Consider the following 17,283-nt stretch of genomic DNA (forward strand, 5'->3'; position numbering starts at 1 on the left):
TTATTAATTAAATTAAATAAAAATAACGTAATACATTTTAGTAAAATTAACATTATACATTTAATATATTCAGCAAGATTTGATGGACAAAACGATGATATGATATTTTTGTATGCTACCTTTCACATTGTTGCTATTTCATGAATTGTTTTATGTTTTATAATTGTTAAACTGTTAATGTTTAAATTTTAATGCTGTTAAAAAAATTTAACAGGCTGTAAAATGGCAGGTTCCACTGTGACAGCTTACCCCATACAGTGTGACATGCCCTGCTACTGGGGCATGTTGTCACAAAAGGTCAACGTGTGTTCAACTGTATTTATTTATTTATTTATTTTTACACTTTTTACTGGATTAAAAAGTGTGACAAAAAGCCCCGGACTCCATCAAATAAAGTTTATGGATATGAGCATCACTAATCTACGTTTAATGATTGTTAGTGACTTAAGAAAGTACATATAAAGTGCTACCGCAGATTCTGATCACCGGTGCGTTTTTACGTTTAACCTATTCAAAATCAGACGTTAACGATCTCAGCTCGCACACACACAGAGCACATGGTCGCTCTGACTGACAACAACACAGCTGGAGAACTGCTTCCGTTCCAGCGCCGGCCACAGACTGACTCTCTCTCTCTCTCTCTCTCTCTCTCTCTCTCTCTCTCTCTCTCTCTCTCTCTCTCTCTCTCTCTCTCTCTCCACACACACACACACACACACACACATACACACACACTCACTGCACCGTTATATGAAGCTGCATGAGTTCATATCGCTTGTGCGCTCTTTTGGAGAACTGATGTCTGGCACTGGATCAGCGGAGAGCGCGTCCAAACGTTCCTAACGGGAGTCGCTCAGATTTCAGGAAGTCTTCTCTATATCATGGTCGTGCAGTCGTGATCCGTGCGGATCTGCAGCCGGGCACCATGTCCACCCGGCACAGCTTGAGTATTGCGCTTCTGCCCGCGGTCTGTGCGCATTTTGCGTCCTTGATGACGGTCTGCTGCGCCGGGAGTCTCTTTCCAGGAGGTAAGAAGTATTACAAGATCTTCTTTGTGCACTTACAACAACTTTCACATGACTGTGTCAGGAGTTGTGTTTCAAAACATGGTGATCTCCCTAGACAGACCGCGTTTTGGGCACACTGTAAAACGTAAAAACTGCATAATTGATATCTTAATGCAGTGTTTAACCTGATCATACCCAAACAAATGATTTTCATTGGCATAACCTAGTCAGTTTCATTCAGTCATATAAATAATCATTTTTAGAGTACATATCCAGCATTTTTGGGCATCATATGAAGCTGTCTACTTAGGCAGCTCTCTTGGTTTTGTGACACAAATATGTTTTGTTGGCAGGTGTGTCTCTAAACTGAACTGTTGCACTTTTGTATGAACAACACTTTTTTTCATGCTTTTGAGATACAGGCAATATATCTTCATATTCATACATAACATTCATGCAAGCAGAGAGCATTTATGTATTTTAACCTGGTGATTTTTTTATTGTAGTAACATCATCAGTATATTATCAGTGATATCAATTATCATATTTCACCCAAAATCAAAAGAAAGAAACAGAACACAACACAGCTGCACACCAAACAAAGAACAGACCTTACTAAAAAATGTTTAAAGAGTTTGTAGTTGAAGAATTGATGCATTTCTATGCCCAGCCTTATTTTTTTGAACATAGTACTCGCCACAGTCACACCGTGTTCTAACCTGACGGCAAACGACACTTGATAAAAGGTATATTTTCTATGGTAATCAGAATTTTTGTCCTAACCAGCACTGACGAGCGACGGTTCATTCTATCGATCGCTTGTTTTCTATTTTCAGCATCGCGCGGGTAACTCCGTCCACTGTGAACTGGCACCGGTCCAGAAACTTTCCAAACATAAGGCTGGGCATAGAAATGCATCAATTCTTCGACTACAAACTCTTAGTGAGTTCTGTTCTCTGTTTTGTGTGCAGTTGTGTTGTGTTCTGTTGTCACCATCGCTGTGGAGGACCTGTTTTTAGATAAACAAATCAATTTTCGCTTGAACGCCCCATTGTCATGAGGGCACTGCGCTCGTGCCCTATCATGAACGCTATCATCAACGGTCAGTGAACATTTTCACTAAATAAAACATTCGATTTCGGTTTGTTTCTCACCAAACCTTATCGTATACTTTCATAACAATCATGAGTCTCATGGAATAATTTATTAGACTTCTGAATTATACTTTTGTGTCCTTTTAAAGCTCAAAGAGGTGGTCACCGTAAACCGGCATTGCATGACATTACTGGGAATTTTTTTTTTTTTTTCACAATTTCTTCCTTTGTGTTAAGAAAAAGAAAGAAAGTCATATGGGGTTATAACAACACAGAAGTGAGTAAAAAATGACTGAATTTTCATTTTAGGGTGAACTATCCCTTTAATACAGTGAAAATGTATGTATTACAGTAATAAGAATCATCATTTACAATAATGGGAATTGCAAAAAAAAAAAAATAAAAAAAATACCAGATTTCCAAAACACAATAGGATGGCAGGGGAAGAGTCATTTTTATTAATAAGTAAAGTGATACCTGATTGGACGATTCAGTAATATTCATCGGGAAAGTGCTACCTGATTGGTCAGAGAAACTATAACCCAACCCCTAAACCTAACCCTAAAAAATCAGGTTAAGATTTCCTCTTTAATACGAATTAAAAATATCAAAGTCGTCCCCTGCTATCATAGGTTTCGGAAATCTGCGTCTTGCACATGCTTTTGCAATACTCACCAATGTAAAGTTTGAACTGACTTAGTTGCTAAGGTTTACTATCTCTCTCTCTCTCTCTCTCGTTTCTGCATTTCTGAACACATCTTCATTCATAAAGTGCTCTTAATTAACACATACGATAATTATTCTCTTTTTGCCCCTATTGCTAAATGTATTTATCAGCATGTGATAATTCTGTTTTTGTGTGCTTTGGCGAGTTAATTTCATGTAGAGAAAATCATTAATAGTTGAAAGCTAATTCATCATAGATGCAGTAACTGAGCTGAGATTAGATTGTATTCAGTCACAGTGACAATGTATGGTGTGATTGCAGGGGCTTCACTAATGGAGCAAACCCACCGCATGCAACAGTGGCAGATTTGATCAATGAGACAGTGTTTATAGGGACACGGTGCTTGATCAGTCAGAGATAATCTCATTAAATCAGAGCGTGCTGACTTAAAGTCGGTCTAGATAGAAGGAAGACAAGATAGCCGAGTCCAAATTTGTATACTGTCAAGAGTATGTACTGCATTTGATGTAGTACTTATTTTTAGATGCTGAACTGTCTCTTTAAGTGTCCTCAGCTATCACAGAGCAACCTCTGAGCAATAACATTTCCACTAGGGAGAGACTAGACATAGAGAGAATGAAGAAAGTGATGGCAAAAGTTGAGATAAAGGATGTAGAAAAAAGACGGGCTGTCACAGTTGGGTATAAAACCAGAAACCGTTGATGTGACAACAAGGTTACTACTTTCTCTGTCAGTGAAACAGCGCAATCAAAGCAGCGCTGCTATCGAATATGTGTTTAAAAGACGATGTCGACTACTGTGTGTGAACACTTTCTCTGAGTCTTTTACAGACGCTCAACATCTCCCTACTACTAGACTTTATTTCCTTTACTTTATACTAGAGTTCATTCCCACTTGTGTGAGTGCATTAGCAATGCATATTCTTTCATCATTTACTCACCCTCATGTCGTTATTCCGTAGAACACAAACAAAGATGTTTTTTCATGTCTTTTGCAATCAGTCACGTGACACCAATGACATCAAACCTGGCGTGACGCAATAAAAAAAAGGCACCGTTTTTTAATTGAACACAAGCGCGAATGAGATGTGTAAGCTTCGGCAGAAGGGAAGATTAGCAGTAAGCACATTTACATGCAGGATCTTACACTTATTATGCTTAAAGGAATGTTCCAGGTTCAATACAAGTTAAGCAACCTCTTCAACTCTGGGGGCATTTTGGGCTGCCACCTGCAAATTTTTACACATACTGTGGACTAATTGCCAAAAATTGGTCTCATTTTATCAGAAACCCCCCCAAATAAAAAAAAAAAATTCTCCAATTATTCATAAGTAATATTGTATGTGTTTACAATCTTATAATGAATAGAATTAAAAATGGCCAAAAATATTGGCACCCTTGGCAAATATGAGCAAAGAAGGCTGTGAAAAAATCTGCATTGTTTATCCTTTTGATCTTTCATTCAAAAAAATTCACAAAAATCTAAACTTTAAATGAAGCTAATTGAAAGAGGGGAAATATCTAATTATTAAATACATATTTTTCTCCAAAACACGTTGGCCACAATTATTGGCACCACTAGAAATTCTTATGAGTAAAATATATCTGAAGTATATTCCCATTCATATTTTATATTTTTTAGTGCACCTGGGTGACTAGGAACATTAATTTGTTCAGCCATGACTTCCTGTTTCACATGGGTATAAATATGAGGTAACACACAAGCCAAATTCCCTTAATCATCAATCATAATGGGTAAGACCAAAGAATAAAGTTCTGATGTGAGACAAAAGGTTGTTGAGCTTCACAAAATGGGAAGTGGCTATAAGAAAATAGCTAAAGCATTGAAAATACCCATTTCCACCATCAGGGCAATAATTAAGAAGTTCCAATCAACTGGAGATCTTTTTTTTTTTTTTTCTCCCCTTTTTTCTCCCAATCTGGAATGCCCAATTCCCAATGTGCTCTAAATCCTCGTGGTGGCACAGTGACTCGCCTCAATCCAGGTGGCGGAGGACAAATCTCAGCTGCCGCCACGTCTGAGACCGTCAACCCGCACATCTTATCACGTGGCTTGTTGAGCGCGTTACCGCGGAGACATGTGGAGGCTTCACGCCAGCCACCGCGTCACCCACGCACAACTCACCACGCGCCCCGCCGAGAGCGAACCACATTATAGCGATCACGAGGAGGTTACCCCATGTGACTCTACCCTCCCTAGCAACAGGGCCAATTTGGTTGCTTAGGAGACCCGGCTGGAGTCACTCAGCATGCCCTGGGATTCGAACTAGCGAACTCCAGAGGTGGTAGCCAGTCAACTGGAGATCTTAAGAATCGGTCTGAATGAGGACATGTGTCTATATTGTCTCCATGCACAGTGAATCACTTACTAACCTTTTCTTTTAAGTTAATTCCAATATTTCAACTTTGTTGTCATGATGTTGTAACAGCGGTAAACCCTGTTATCTTGTAAATGGTGAAACTCTTGCAAATCCCTCATTTTATCACAATACAATCATGTTAACAAGTATAATATATACTTCTTGTGGCTATACTGTAATGTGTGTATTTTAACATTTACAGACTGACCCCTTTATCTTCCATTGTAAACACAATTTTGTTTTGTTTTTTGTGGTAATTTAAGTATCTCTGATTCGCCATTGCTGTTTCATTGCTCAATGGACATGTCTGCGATTTGTTTAAATAGTCAACCGTTGCAGAAACATGTTGTAAATTGAAACCCTTCTTGATGCAACAGGACTGCAGTAGACTTGAATGGAGTTTGCATGATTAGTTAATTGTGACATTCATAATTGTGATCTCCATTACTTTTACGATTAATTGTGCAGCCCCATCTGTTACGTTTTTGACTTCAGAAGCAGAGAATAATCAGATGGTTTCAAAACACATGTAAGCACTGGTTTCTTACATTGTCTGGGTTATTATATAATGTGAGGTGATAGTTATCAGCATATTGCTGTACATGTAAACACGCTCAATGACCAAGTTATCACATGGCTCATTAAGTCTTTGAATATCAAATACAAGTTGTACGGACTACTTTTATGATGCTTTTTCATTCTTTTCTAGCTTGGCAATAACAATCACCATCAATTTTGTTGTATGCAAAACAGAAGTTTAAATATTCTGCCTAACATCTCCTGACTAAATATTTTGTTTCATGGATGAAAGGAAATAATAAGGGTTTGGAACGACATGAGGGTTAGTAGATGATCTCAGAACCTTCATTTTGGGGTGAACTATTCTTTTAAAAACATCAGACTTTAATCACTTCCTCTAGGGAACAAATAAACCAACTCATCTTCCCACAATTCCCCCCTGGTGTGAAACACAGCACAACTATGACAGGAAGTGATTACCTGGCTGCTGTTGTTAAAGGCTAATGAGCGAATTTATCAGAACAGGTGCCTCCCGGCGGTCGCACGAGGTCTAAATGCATCAAAATTGTAGTGTTTTGGAGATCTTTAATGGCTTTGGTTTATGAGTTGGCGTCTGTAGAAATTGTTCATTTTATGAGAATGTTAAATGCTTGAAGGTCACAGAAATGCCATTCTCAGAGCTCTGTAGCATGTGTTAGTCTGTATTTTTAGTCAACATGAAATAAAAATTGACCCTGTTTATGATGAATTAGTTATTTTTCAGTAATGATACATTTTTTGATAGCTAGTGTAGATGTCGACATTTAACAGAGTGGAAGATGGACGATATAATGTTGATATGATATATCTAACTTTGATTGACGATATATCGGTCAGGCCGATTAATCAGCTTATATTTGGCCATTCTGAGATTGTCTGCATTGGCTGCTTTTACGACTTTTTTTTGTAGTTGTATCAGTTCTAACGATCTGACGATATATCAGCCTAGCTGAATAATCAGCTGATACATTTCATTATTATTGAGATTTTTAATATTATTTGCACAAAAATCACAAGTTAAATCAAATATCTGCCAAATATAACTGTAATGTAGCTATTTAGGCATTATTTTCCAAACTCACATTCAGTTTGGGCTCTTCTGGTGTGTAAAACCCATTTTTCACAATCCAATAATTTCTCGATGGATGCTAAATTCATGAAAAAAAAAGAAAGAAAAAAGTTCTCGATGATTATCCAGGTTTGCTATCAGAAATTTTTTTAATTTCTGATAACAAAACAGCATAATACTATCAGAATTATCTTAGGGTGTGTTCACACTTGTTAGGTTTGGTTCGATTGAAACGAACTCTGGTGCGATTGCTCTGTGAGTGCGGTTCATTTGAACAAGTGTGAACGCTGCCATCTGAATCTTGGTGCACACCAAACAAGCGGACCGAAACCGCTTGAATAGTGGGTCTCGGTCCGCTTCCAAACGAACTCTGGTGCGGTTCGATTGATATATGAACGCAACATAGACGAAAGGCGTCTAAATGGACCAAAAACAGGAAGTAATTTGTCTAATACTGATCTCAAGCATACCTGGTTCTTCTCATCATAGGAGCTATGTTGCCCATTATAGTTCGGTACAGGCGTCGGAACCGCCATCAGCCGTCCTTGCAGCATATCTTCGTTTGTGTGTGCAACAGAGGAATTCCTGGTGCGGTTTTGACTCCTTTACACATTTTATTAGCTCTTCGTTTGTTCTCAGCTGGTAAAAATACCACCCATATATATATATATATATATATATATATATATATACATAAATCCAACGAGCGCATTTAGCCCAGCAGCCAGCATTGTTTTGGATGTTCGAAAATTTCCGTCGCAAAAATACGTCATAAAAGCTGTCCAATCAGGTTGTGATTTTTCCTGACGCCTTTTGTTTTATATCTTTAGGTTTGGTGTTAAAAATGCTAAATGACTAAATGTATCATTTTCTTTTTTGGTCCGTACCAAGAGGACCAAGAGAACCGTACTACAAGTGTGAACACACCCTTAAACACAAGGTTCCTACTCGGACGAATGCCCCATAAAATCTTAGGCTAATTACAACTGGGAAACTTGGGAGGTAATTTTCGGAGATAATAAGCTTTCAACATGGCAGAGGAGAGTACTGTTTCTGTAGTGAATTATTTCATTTTTTTAATGCATTTACCCTGTTAGCACTTTCCATTTCAGTCCTAAACATTTACTTATATCAGTAACCATTTGATGAATATTGTACATTTTTTACACATAGAAAATAGCATGTATTTGTCCAAAATTCCATGTATTACGGTGTCAAAATTCCCCAAGAAATATGCAAGAATGAACCTGGCGTCCTCCATGTTCACAACAAAGTACGTAAATGTTACACACTTGGAACTATAGCTTCAGAAATGGGAAGATAATTCCGATAGCACGTGATGGTGGCATCAATCAAATGGGTTTCAAAAATGCTGTTTTATATGGATTTTAACATTTGTTCACTCAGAATGCTCCTAACGGTTTCCTGTGAGTCAGAGATGTGTCCCTTCCCCCCATCCTTCTCTTGTCAGACATTTTCTTATGATCAGATGACAGTTGACACACTTTCGTTGTATGTTAACGGTCAGAGTGAAAGGATCATTCTAGCGCTGAAGACAGCTGAGTGTGATTGGATATCTGCTGGTGAGCACATGACAAAGCCTGACAGCCAGAAAGAGTTTCATACAGACCAGCAGCTGTTCATATGCGCCTCAAATGCTGGACTGTGGAGGGAGAGAGAGACAAGCTGTGGAAAAACAGACGGTTAAGGGTGTGGGGGGGTTAATGAAAGACAGAGAGAGAGAGAGAGAGCGCTAGAAACCGCAGGGTTGCCAAGTCCATGGTTATCCTGCAGAATAGAGACATTAAGTAGTCCCAAAACCTTGAAGAAAATGCATAAAGTCTGTGGCATACTTTGAGTTTTGGTATTGGTATGGATTTGGTCTAGTTTTTGGTCTAGTAACAGTAAACAAAGCAGAATATACAGTTCTGCTCATGAATATCATTGCTACTAAGTGCTTCAGAGAAAATTCTGAATATCATTTTAATTCTTCAGATTTTATACCACTAACTTGGAACATTTTGGTTTTGTAGTCTCTCCTCTAAAGCTAAATGGTGTGAAATGCTAGCAAAATGGATAAAATAGCTTACAACACCTTTAACACATTAATGAATTGCTTCCTTATCCTTTTCACACATGAGTTTCTCCTGTACTGACGGACCCCCAGCGTGAGTTCTTTGATGTGCCCTGTAATAAAAAATAAATAAATCTTACCTTACACTTCACAGCAGATGCACTGAAGGACAGATTATATATGATCAAACATATAATGTGGTTTTTAGATGTTTAGAATGATTGATTATGATAGATAAGATGCAATCGCGAAAGCGATTGTTCACATGCAATGCAACATTGGATTCGAAGTATGTGATAGAAGCATAGAAGGTTCTAAAAGCCTAGCCCTTCCACTTTTCCAACACCGGAAATGGTTAGAATGAGTGATGGACAGAATGGGAGAAGGCTCGAGTGGATTGACTAGCTTATATATTCTTTGTTTGTCATCAGAAAACATGGCCGCATTGCTGAATCAAAACGGTGCGCTCCGACGGGAACATTATACAGTGACACCTGGGACAGAGAGGTGCGGTGACCTTGGTGTGCTCGCATGTTAAGATTCCTGTGTGTTGCGGTTGTACAGAGACAGTTCCACCTCTAAAAACTAAATTGTGCCCAAGATGAAAAATGACCAAAGCGGCAGTTGCGAGTGGGGTGTTCAATGGGGTGGCCAGGCTTTGGTCCATGGTGGCCACGACCTCCCCTGGCCACCCCCTAGGTCCGCCACTGGTTGCTAGGTGTTGTTAGAGTGTCCTGGCTGGTTGCTAGGCCTTGCCAAACTATGGTGGATGGTTGCTAGGGTGTTTGGTTGGTTGCTAGGCATTTATAGGGCATATCTGGCTGGTTGCTAGGGTGTTTTAGTGGTTTATTTTGGTGGTAGCTAGGGGTTGTTAGAGTGTCCTGGCTGGTTGCTAGGCCTTGCCAAGCTATGCTGGATGGTTGCTAGGGTCCTTTGGTGATTGCTAGGAATTTCTAGAGTGTTATGGTTGGTTGTTAGGCGTTGCCAAGCTATTCTGGCTGGTTGCTAGGGTGTTTTGGTTGGTTACTAGGTGTTGCTAGGCATTGCTATGGTGTTCTAGCTTGTTGTTAGATAAAGATAGCTAGCGGGATGGATGGAGGAATTAATGGAGGGACAGATAGATAGATGGATGGATGGATGGATGGATGGAGGGAAAGAAATAATAATGTTCCATTCCAGACTTTTCCAGTTTGAGCTCATTATGTTTTGGGATGTAACTGTGGTGCCCTTGATTCCTGGAATCAAGGCCTGTAATATGATTAATCATGTATCCAGTGCAAGCAAACCCTTCATTAAAGACCCTCTCTGGAATTAAATACCCTCATGCAGACGTTTGCAGCATTCTGAAGGAAGAACATCCCTGAGCGGAGGCTTGTCCTTCGACATGGCTAATTTCCCTCGCTTCCTCGAGCTGTCCGTGAGGATGTGTAAATCTGAACTGCCAGGATTCATGGTTCATTGGGCCCTCCAGTGCAGCGGTCTGTTGATCTCCATTGCTTACTGCTGAGGTAGCCTCAGGAGTCCTCACGCACGAGTGGAGCTCACGGCATACCCAGGTGGAGATGCTGAGTCTGACCATGGAGACTGAAGCTTAGTGTCCTGGGGCCAGTTGCACCAGCTAAACGTAAGTTACAACTTAGCCTAGTTGTGGCGTATATGGGCACTAAGACACAATTTACGCACTACTTAATATATGAGCATTGCACAATTAAACTTAGGTAGGATGTAACCCTATGTATAAACTAAATATTTATGAAAGCCTCCGACCAGGAGTAACGGATGGAATAAATAAGCAGACTCATTTAATGACATCAATAAGCTCATGTTTTGGTTGACAGGCTTCAGTCCTTTTGACATATATGATGATGTTGGCACTCGTTTACATTTACGGGAGAAAATATTATGTAAAAATCTTCAGCATGAAACCGATCTAATGGTGCACTTTCCTGTGTATGCCGCCCGGTGTCAAGTTTCAACTTACACAAAATATATAAGATATTAAAATGAATAAATGTCTATTTTTCCAGCCTGTTATATTAGTATTTATTTATTTATTGCCCCTTATTCATTGTAGATACAGTTATTGAATATTGTTATTTACAAGAAATCTTGTTTTATTATGTATCATATTTCAATGGGGATATAATTTATTACAGCTGACAGTTATGTGAGCAAACAAGGTTTGAACATCAACCGTAACAAGATCAAACTGAAATTCATTGCTTCTTAACACTTCTGTGTACAAATTTGAAGGCTGTTTATTGGATAAATACAGGTAAATGACATATTATGTGACTGCGCATTACTTTACGGAGAGCTTACGACCTACTAGTTAAGTCTTGCCTTAAGAACAGCTGGAGCAACCAAATTAAGCACTGACTTAGTTACAAACTAACTAGTAGTTACTAAGCCTTTAGTGTAAACTTTATGTCTCAAATTAAGTGAGATCTTACACACAGCTGGTGCAACCCTACCCTGGTGGAGATGATCCATCACTGAGATCAGAGTGAGCTTCATCCATCATGTGTGGTCTTGAACGTCTTTAGTAGACACCAGAAAAATCAGGAGAACCTGAGAACTGAGTAACAGATGCACAGATGGGACCTTGGCTGTTTTGGAGATATTGCTTTGTTAGCAGGAAAACTCTCTTACATTTAATCTTGATATTGTAGTACAGTCCCCATGAAATCAAAATGTGAGTTTGGTGGCTTTTAGGTCATGTCTTCTATCTTTGAAACCATCTAAATGACAATAATCAATGTGAAATGCCGTTCTTAACCCGTTTTACTTCCATGGCATGTTTCCGACTGAAACAGGAAATTCAAATGAGAAAAATGTAGAGTAGGAATTGATTTGCTTGTGAAAAGGTGAAAAGCAAATACATTTTTGACCATTTAAAGTAGGAGTGACATACCTACGGAGGCCCATAGAGGACAGGGGGAGTTTATTTTATGAAGTAGTTTTGCATTTCCTCGCAATGCCTTTATCTGTCCCTTACGAAAATTAACTATGGTTTTCCTGTATTAAAACTGTGGTTTTACTATGAATATCATGGCTAAAATATGGTAACTGTAGTAAAAATCGTGGTAAATTTTGTGGTTATGGTTTTACTACATATAGTCAAACCATGGTTAATTTTCCTTTTGACCCATGAGAGGTAGATAATAATTTTTTTTAAATACGACATATTTTTTAATACAAGAATCAAACTTTAGGACTTTGTCAGGACTATCACATAATATATATATATTTTTTTCTTCAGATTTTTACTAAAAATGTTTAAGAGATATAACCATTTACAGTCAGGGTTCAATTTTGTCCCGGGCATCATTTGTGACTTTACACATTTTTTTTGGTACATCAGTGAATTCGATTTTTTCTTATAAACACTTCACCTATGTTTTGCCTCTTTCCCATACTCTTTCACTTTTTTTTCTCTCTCACTGGGACTGCATCTTATTTAAAACATGCACACACACATACACATTTGTACAGTTCTTGTTATAAAGTTTAGTTGGAAAAAGAATATGTTGGTTTAATAACATTTGACCACCAAGATATATTGAGCAATTATGAGCAATAGGAAATTAATTCAAATTACTAGTAGTTCTCACATTAGATGTTAATATAAATTGTATATTATGTTATATTTAGATTCAATTTAACAGAAATTTTGATTAAAAAAAAAAAGATGTCTTCACATGTATCACACTGGTTTTGCATTAGTTAATGTATATTGTGAAATGTCAAAGTATTTCTATATTTTATTATTTCTAAAAATAAAATAGCACATTAATTAATAACTTTTATATTTGTCCGTTAACATGCCAAAAATATCAATCTTTTTACATGTATGAACAGTTAAGAACTTATTAATGACTTACAATATAGTTTTAGATGAAAACCATCTGGTTACAAATTATTTATAAGCTTGAATTCCACCGGGTCAGAATTGACCCGCAAATGCAAAAGGCGTATGCAGATTCTCAATGCAATAGGAGGATTAAGGCATAGATAAAGGTATTGTGAGGGAATGCAAATGGACCAAAAATATTGGAATATTGGATGTGGCTAAAATTCATTTTGACAATTTCTTCATTGCTTTTGTCATTGGTTCAAGCTGGTTACAGATTGTGGTGTAAATTAAAGGCTATTGGCCATTACAAAACGGGACAAGCCCTCCAAACAAGTCCCACCCCAACTCCCTTTTTCAAAAGAAAATAAGAAAGTAAACTCTCTCAAACTATTTCAGAAGGGTTAAGGTAAACCTTACAGAAAACTTTGTGTATGATATGGTACTAGAAAATATTGCTACATTTAACAATTGAAAACCAGAATATGGCAACATCAGTCCTTGGTATTTTGGCTCTGAAACCATTTTTTAATGCATTTTTCAATAAAGCAATTGCATTGTGTAGATCCTGTAGGGATGAGGTCATGGCCTAGCTGAGCAGCAGAAGCACCAATGGGACCTGGCATTGCGTAAGGGTCATGTGAGGTTATCTGTGTTGTTCCTGCCTCATCTTAATGGACTTTGTATAGAGGAGCATATGTTGCTGAAGCAGTGTGCCAAGAGCAGGTGGTCCTGGAGGTCTCATGTCCATCCAGAAGCCTCCTGATAAGGTCCTCTCTGTGTAGATACTTTCTCAATGGAAAATATATGGTTGACTATATGGAGTTATTGACAAGTCCATACTATAGTAGAATATTAGTGATTAGTGATATTAGATAATCAGCCTGAAACTGAACTTTTGGTCGGATTTTAGGAGTGAATGCACTAGGTTGCTCCCTTGCTCCTTATTTAGTGAATGACTTAACCTCCAGTGTGCTGTCTGTGCACCTTATTTTCATCCTAACTCCATATAAATCCTCTGAAAGCAAAATGTTTCAGCTTTTGGATGAAACAATTGATTCTCAGTGTGATAATGCACAGTGAGTATAGTAATGCATTTACTAATGTTATTGAATATAACCGTATAGTGATAACAAAATAAAAGCTAAATGACCCACAGATGTGTTAGAGTTGAACGTTTTTTACAAAATAACGAACATGTTTTTTCAACTTTTGAGGGAATAATGTTCTAAAATCCACATATGTGGACATCATGTTTAGCAGTGCACTGATGCGCAAAAAATGAATGACATTTTTAAAGTGGCATATCAAATGAAACTAGAGATGCTACTCTTTACACCCAAACAGGTTTCAATGAAAAAACTTCAAGAGGTTTCTTTCCAGAGGCACTTTTGTTGGCTCTGCGCCCGTAGAAGTGCTTCATGGAAATCGACATCATGTTGTTGTGACACGTGACTCAGTGCGGCAGAAGTTTAACCCTTAAATGACTGACTAGAGTCTTGTCAACAGTATTCAGTTGGTTTAAATTCATTTAAATTATGCATTGCGTATAGCAAAGCAAAAATACAAGATCCACGCATGTGGTCACGGGGTTGCACGAGGTTAACATTCACAATCGAATCAAAATTCACGTTGACCTTTTTTACTTTCTAAAAATGTTCCTGGTCTTATTGTGAGCCATTGCACATTATTCCAGAAAAATAAGAGAAAACATGAAAATGTTTGTGTTCATAATCTTTCTAAGATAGCTAATTGGGCATTGTTTTTCGTTACTATTGTAGGTATTGCAGTTTTTCTTAAATCTTGCCAATGCTGAATGTTATATTTAAAAGGGATTTTACGGGCTCAATCTCAATTGCGGCAAAATGTACAAATTCTACTCGTCCCTCATTTATTTCACAGGAGTAAAAATTGCAGTTACATTAAGGCACTTACAATGGAAGTGAATGGGGCCAATCCATATGTGTTAACATAATTTTACTGTGGTAAAATTGCTTACTAACCTTATTTGTGTATAGTTATATCCAGTATTACAACTTCTTTGTCGTAACGATGTAATGCCAGTAAACACTGTAATCTCGTAAATGCTGTAATGCCAGTAAATCACTGATTTATCACACTAAAACCATGTTAACACATATGATGTTTACGTCTTGTGGCTATGCTTTTGAAACAGTGAGTATCTTAACGTTAGCGGATTGGCCCCATTCACTTCCATTGTAAGTGCCTCAATGTAACCTCGATTTTGACTTAAATAAAATAAACAAAATTATTTGTTGTGGTAATCAACATTATGCCACAAATGCTGTCAACTGAGCTTAACTTGTATTGAACCTGGAATGTTCCTTTAATGATAAGAGTTATGGCATTAATTTAAATTATTATGGAAGTATAATAGGCTGCAAATGCCAGCTCAGGAAGTTCATGGATTCTCTTGTTAATGATGGCCATTTGGGATCTGAGCATGGAAAAATTTAGCCATGGATCCGTCATGGTAGTAAAACAGTGACATGAACACACAGCTGTGTACTCTAAATGAGGCTGCGGAGGAGGATGGCCCACTCCTCCTCTTCATCTTGTCTGAGCAGGGGAAGTCATAGAGATGTTTGAGCATGTGGCACACATGTGCTTTACATGACCAAGTGGAGTCAAACACAGCTGACACATGCTCACCAAACCTCCTTATCTCACATATACACACACACTGGCATATGGGATATCCCCGCAGTCCTCGCAGCATTATAGATTTTGGTTAGAGCTGTTTTTACACTGCAAAGGCACAGAAGCTGTATCTAAGCTGCTAATATACTGTCTGTATACAGTAAAGTGTTAACATAGACTTTTCAGTGCCACACATTAACAAAATAAATGTAACACAAATCACAATCACGGTACAAATGTGTCACCTTGTTGATTATTGGACAGTGGACAGTAAACAACATGCACAGTGATTGTCATAACAGATGCCTTATAGAAATAGTTCTCAGAAAATGTTTAATTCTGTCATCATTTACTCACCCTCATGTTTATGGACTTTTAGGATAGTTTTCTAATACTTTCCTATTGATTTTGCACCCATTCTTTGTAATTTCATGGAAAAAACGATTAGGACAGTCTTCCAAATTTATTCTTTTGTGTGACAGATTATTCGTTTTTGTAGTGTTATGCAGGGTCAGAATTTAAGGGGGGCTCGGGGGCAAAAATGGTACCAACATTGACAAAAATGCCCCCAAAATTCAAAATATTGGGGCAAAAAATGCCCTTGTAATTATTTCTAGATCCTAGTTATACATATTATGGCAAGTTAATGTTGATTTGATGGTGAGGTGTTATAAATTCTCAATCTTCAGTATTTGTATTAATTAATTCAATTGATGTATTTGACAAAAATGGACTTACTCCTATGCTTTGGATCATTGTCTTGCTGCATAATCCAGTTGCGCTTAAGCTTCAACTCACGGACTGATGACCGGACATTCTTCTTTAGGATTTACTGGTAGAGAACAGAATTCATGTTTCCCTCAATTATTGCAAGTCGCCATCACACTACCACCACCATGCTTGACCGTAGATATGATGTTCTTTTTTGTGGAATTCTGTGTTTGATTTATGCCAGATGTAACGGGACCCCTGTCTTCCAAACAGTTCCACTTTCAACTTATCAGTCCACAGAACATTCTCCCAAAAGTTTTGAGGATGATCAAGGTGTTTTGGCAAAATTCAGATGAACCATAATGTTCTTCTGGGATAACAGTGATTTTTGCCTAGACACTTTTCCATGGATGACATTTTTGGCCAGTGTCTTTCTGATAGTGGAGTCATGAACAGTGACCTTTAATAATGCAAGAGACGCCTGCAGTTCCTTGGAAGTTGTCCTTGGCTTTTTTGTGACTTCCTGGATGAGTCGTCGCTGTGCTCTTGGAGGAATTTTGGAAGGTCGGCCACTTCTGTGAAGGTTCACTACTGTGCCAAGTTTTCTCCATTTGGAGATAATGGCTCTCACTGTGGTTCTTTGGAGTCCCAGAGCCTTTGAAATAGCTTTGTAACCCTTCCCGGACTGATGTATTTCAGTTACCTTTTTCCTCATCATTTCTGGAATTTCATTCGACCTTGGCATAGTGTGCTAATGGGTGAGCCCTTTTAGCCAACTTCATGCTGCTGGAAAAAGTACTATTTAGGTGTTGATTTGATTGAACAGGGCTGGCAGTAATCAGGCCTGGGTGTGTCTGAACCCCATTATGAATGCGGTTTCATAGATTTGGGGATTTAGTAACTAAGGGGGCAGATACTGTTTCACACAGGCCCAGTTGGTATTGGATAACTTTTTTGCTTCAATAAATAAAATTATCATTTAAAAACTGTATTTTGCCTTTGTTATATTTTAGATTTTATTAGATTTTTTGAAACAATTTATTTTAAGATATACACAAAAACAAAAGAAATCAGAATGGGGGCAAATACTTTTCCACAGCACTGTGTGTGTGTGTATATATATATATAGACATCAGCTTTTTGTACACCATTATTTCTAGTCAATTAGCGCTCTTTATTCTGAGCTTT

At 37.9% G+C, this 17,283-nt stretch overlaps 1 protein-coding gene across 1 annotated transcript in view; it reads left to right on the plus strand.

The window, feature by feature from the left end:
- Nucleotides 1-736: 736 nt before the first annotated feature.
- The window catches only part of LOC127423602 (disintegrin and metalloproteinase domain-containing protein 12-like), a 138,807-nt gene continuing 122,260 nt past the window's right edge, over nt 737-17,283 (plus strand). Inside the window, exon 1 of the mRNA XM_051668051.1 lies at nt 737-1,028. Coding sequence (XP_051524011.1) covers nt 926-1,028 — 103 coding nt within the window. The 5' untranslated portion in view covers nt 737-925. The remainder of the gene's footprint in view (nt 1,029-17,283) is intronic.

This window comes from Myxocyprinus asiaticus, chromosome 32 (assembly GCF_019703515.2).
Source record: "Myxocyprinus asiaticus isolate MX2 ecotype Aquarium Trade chromosome 32, UBuf_Myxa_2, whole genome shotgun sequence".
Taxonomy (NCBI): domain Eukaryota; kingdom Metazoa; phylum Chordata; class Actinopteri; order Cypriniformes; family Catostomidae; genus Myxocyprinus; species Myxocyprinus asiaticus.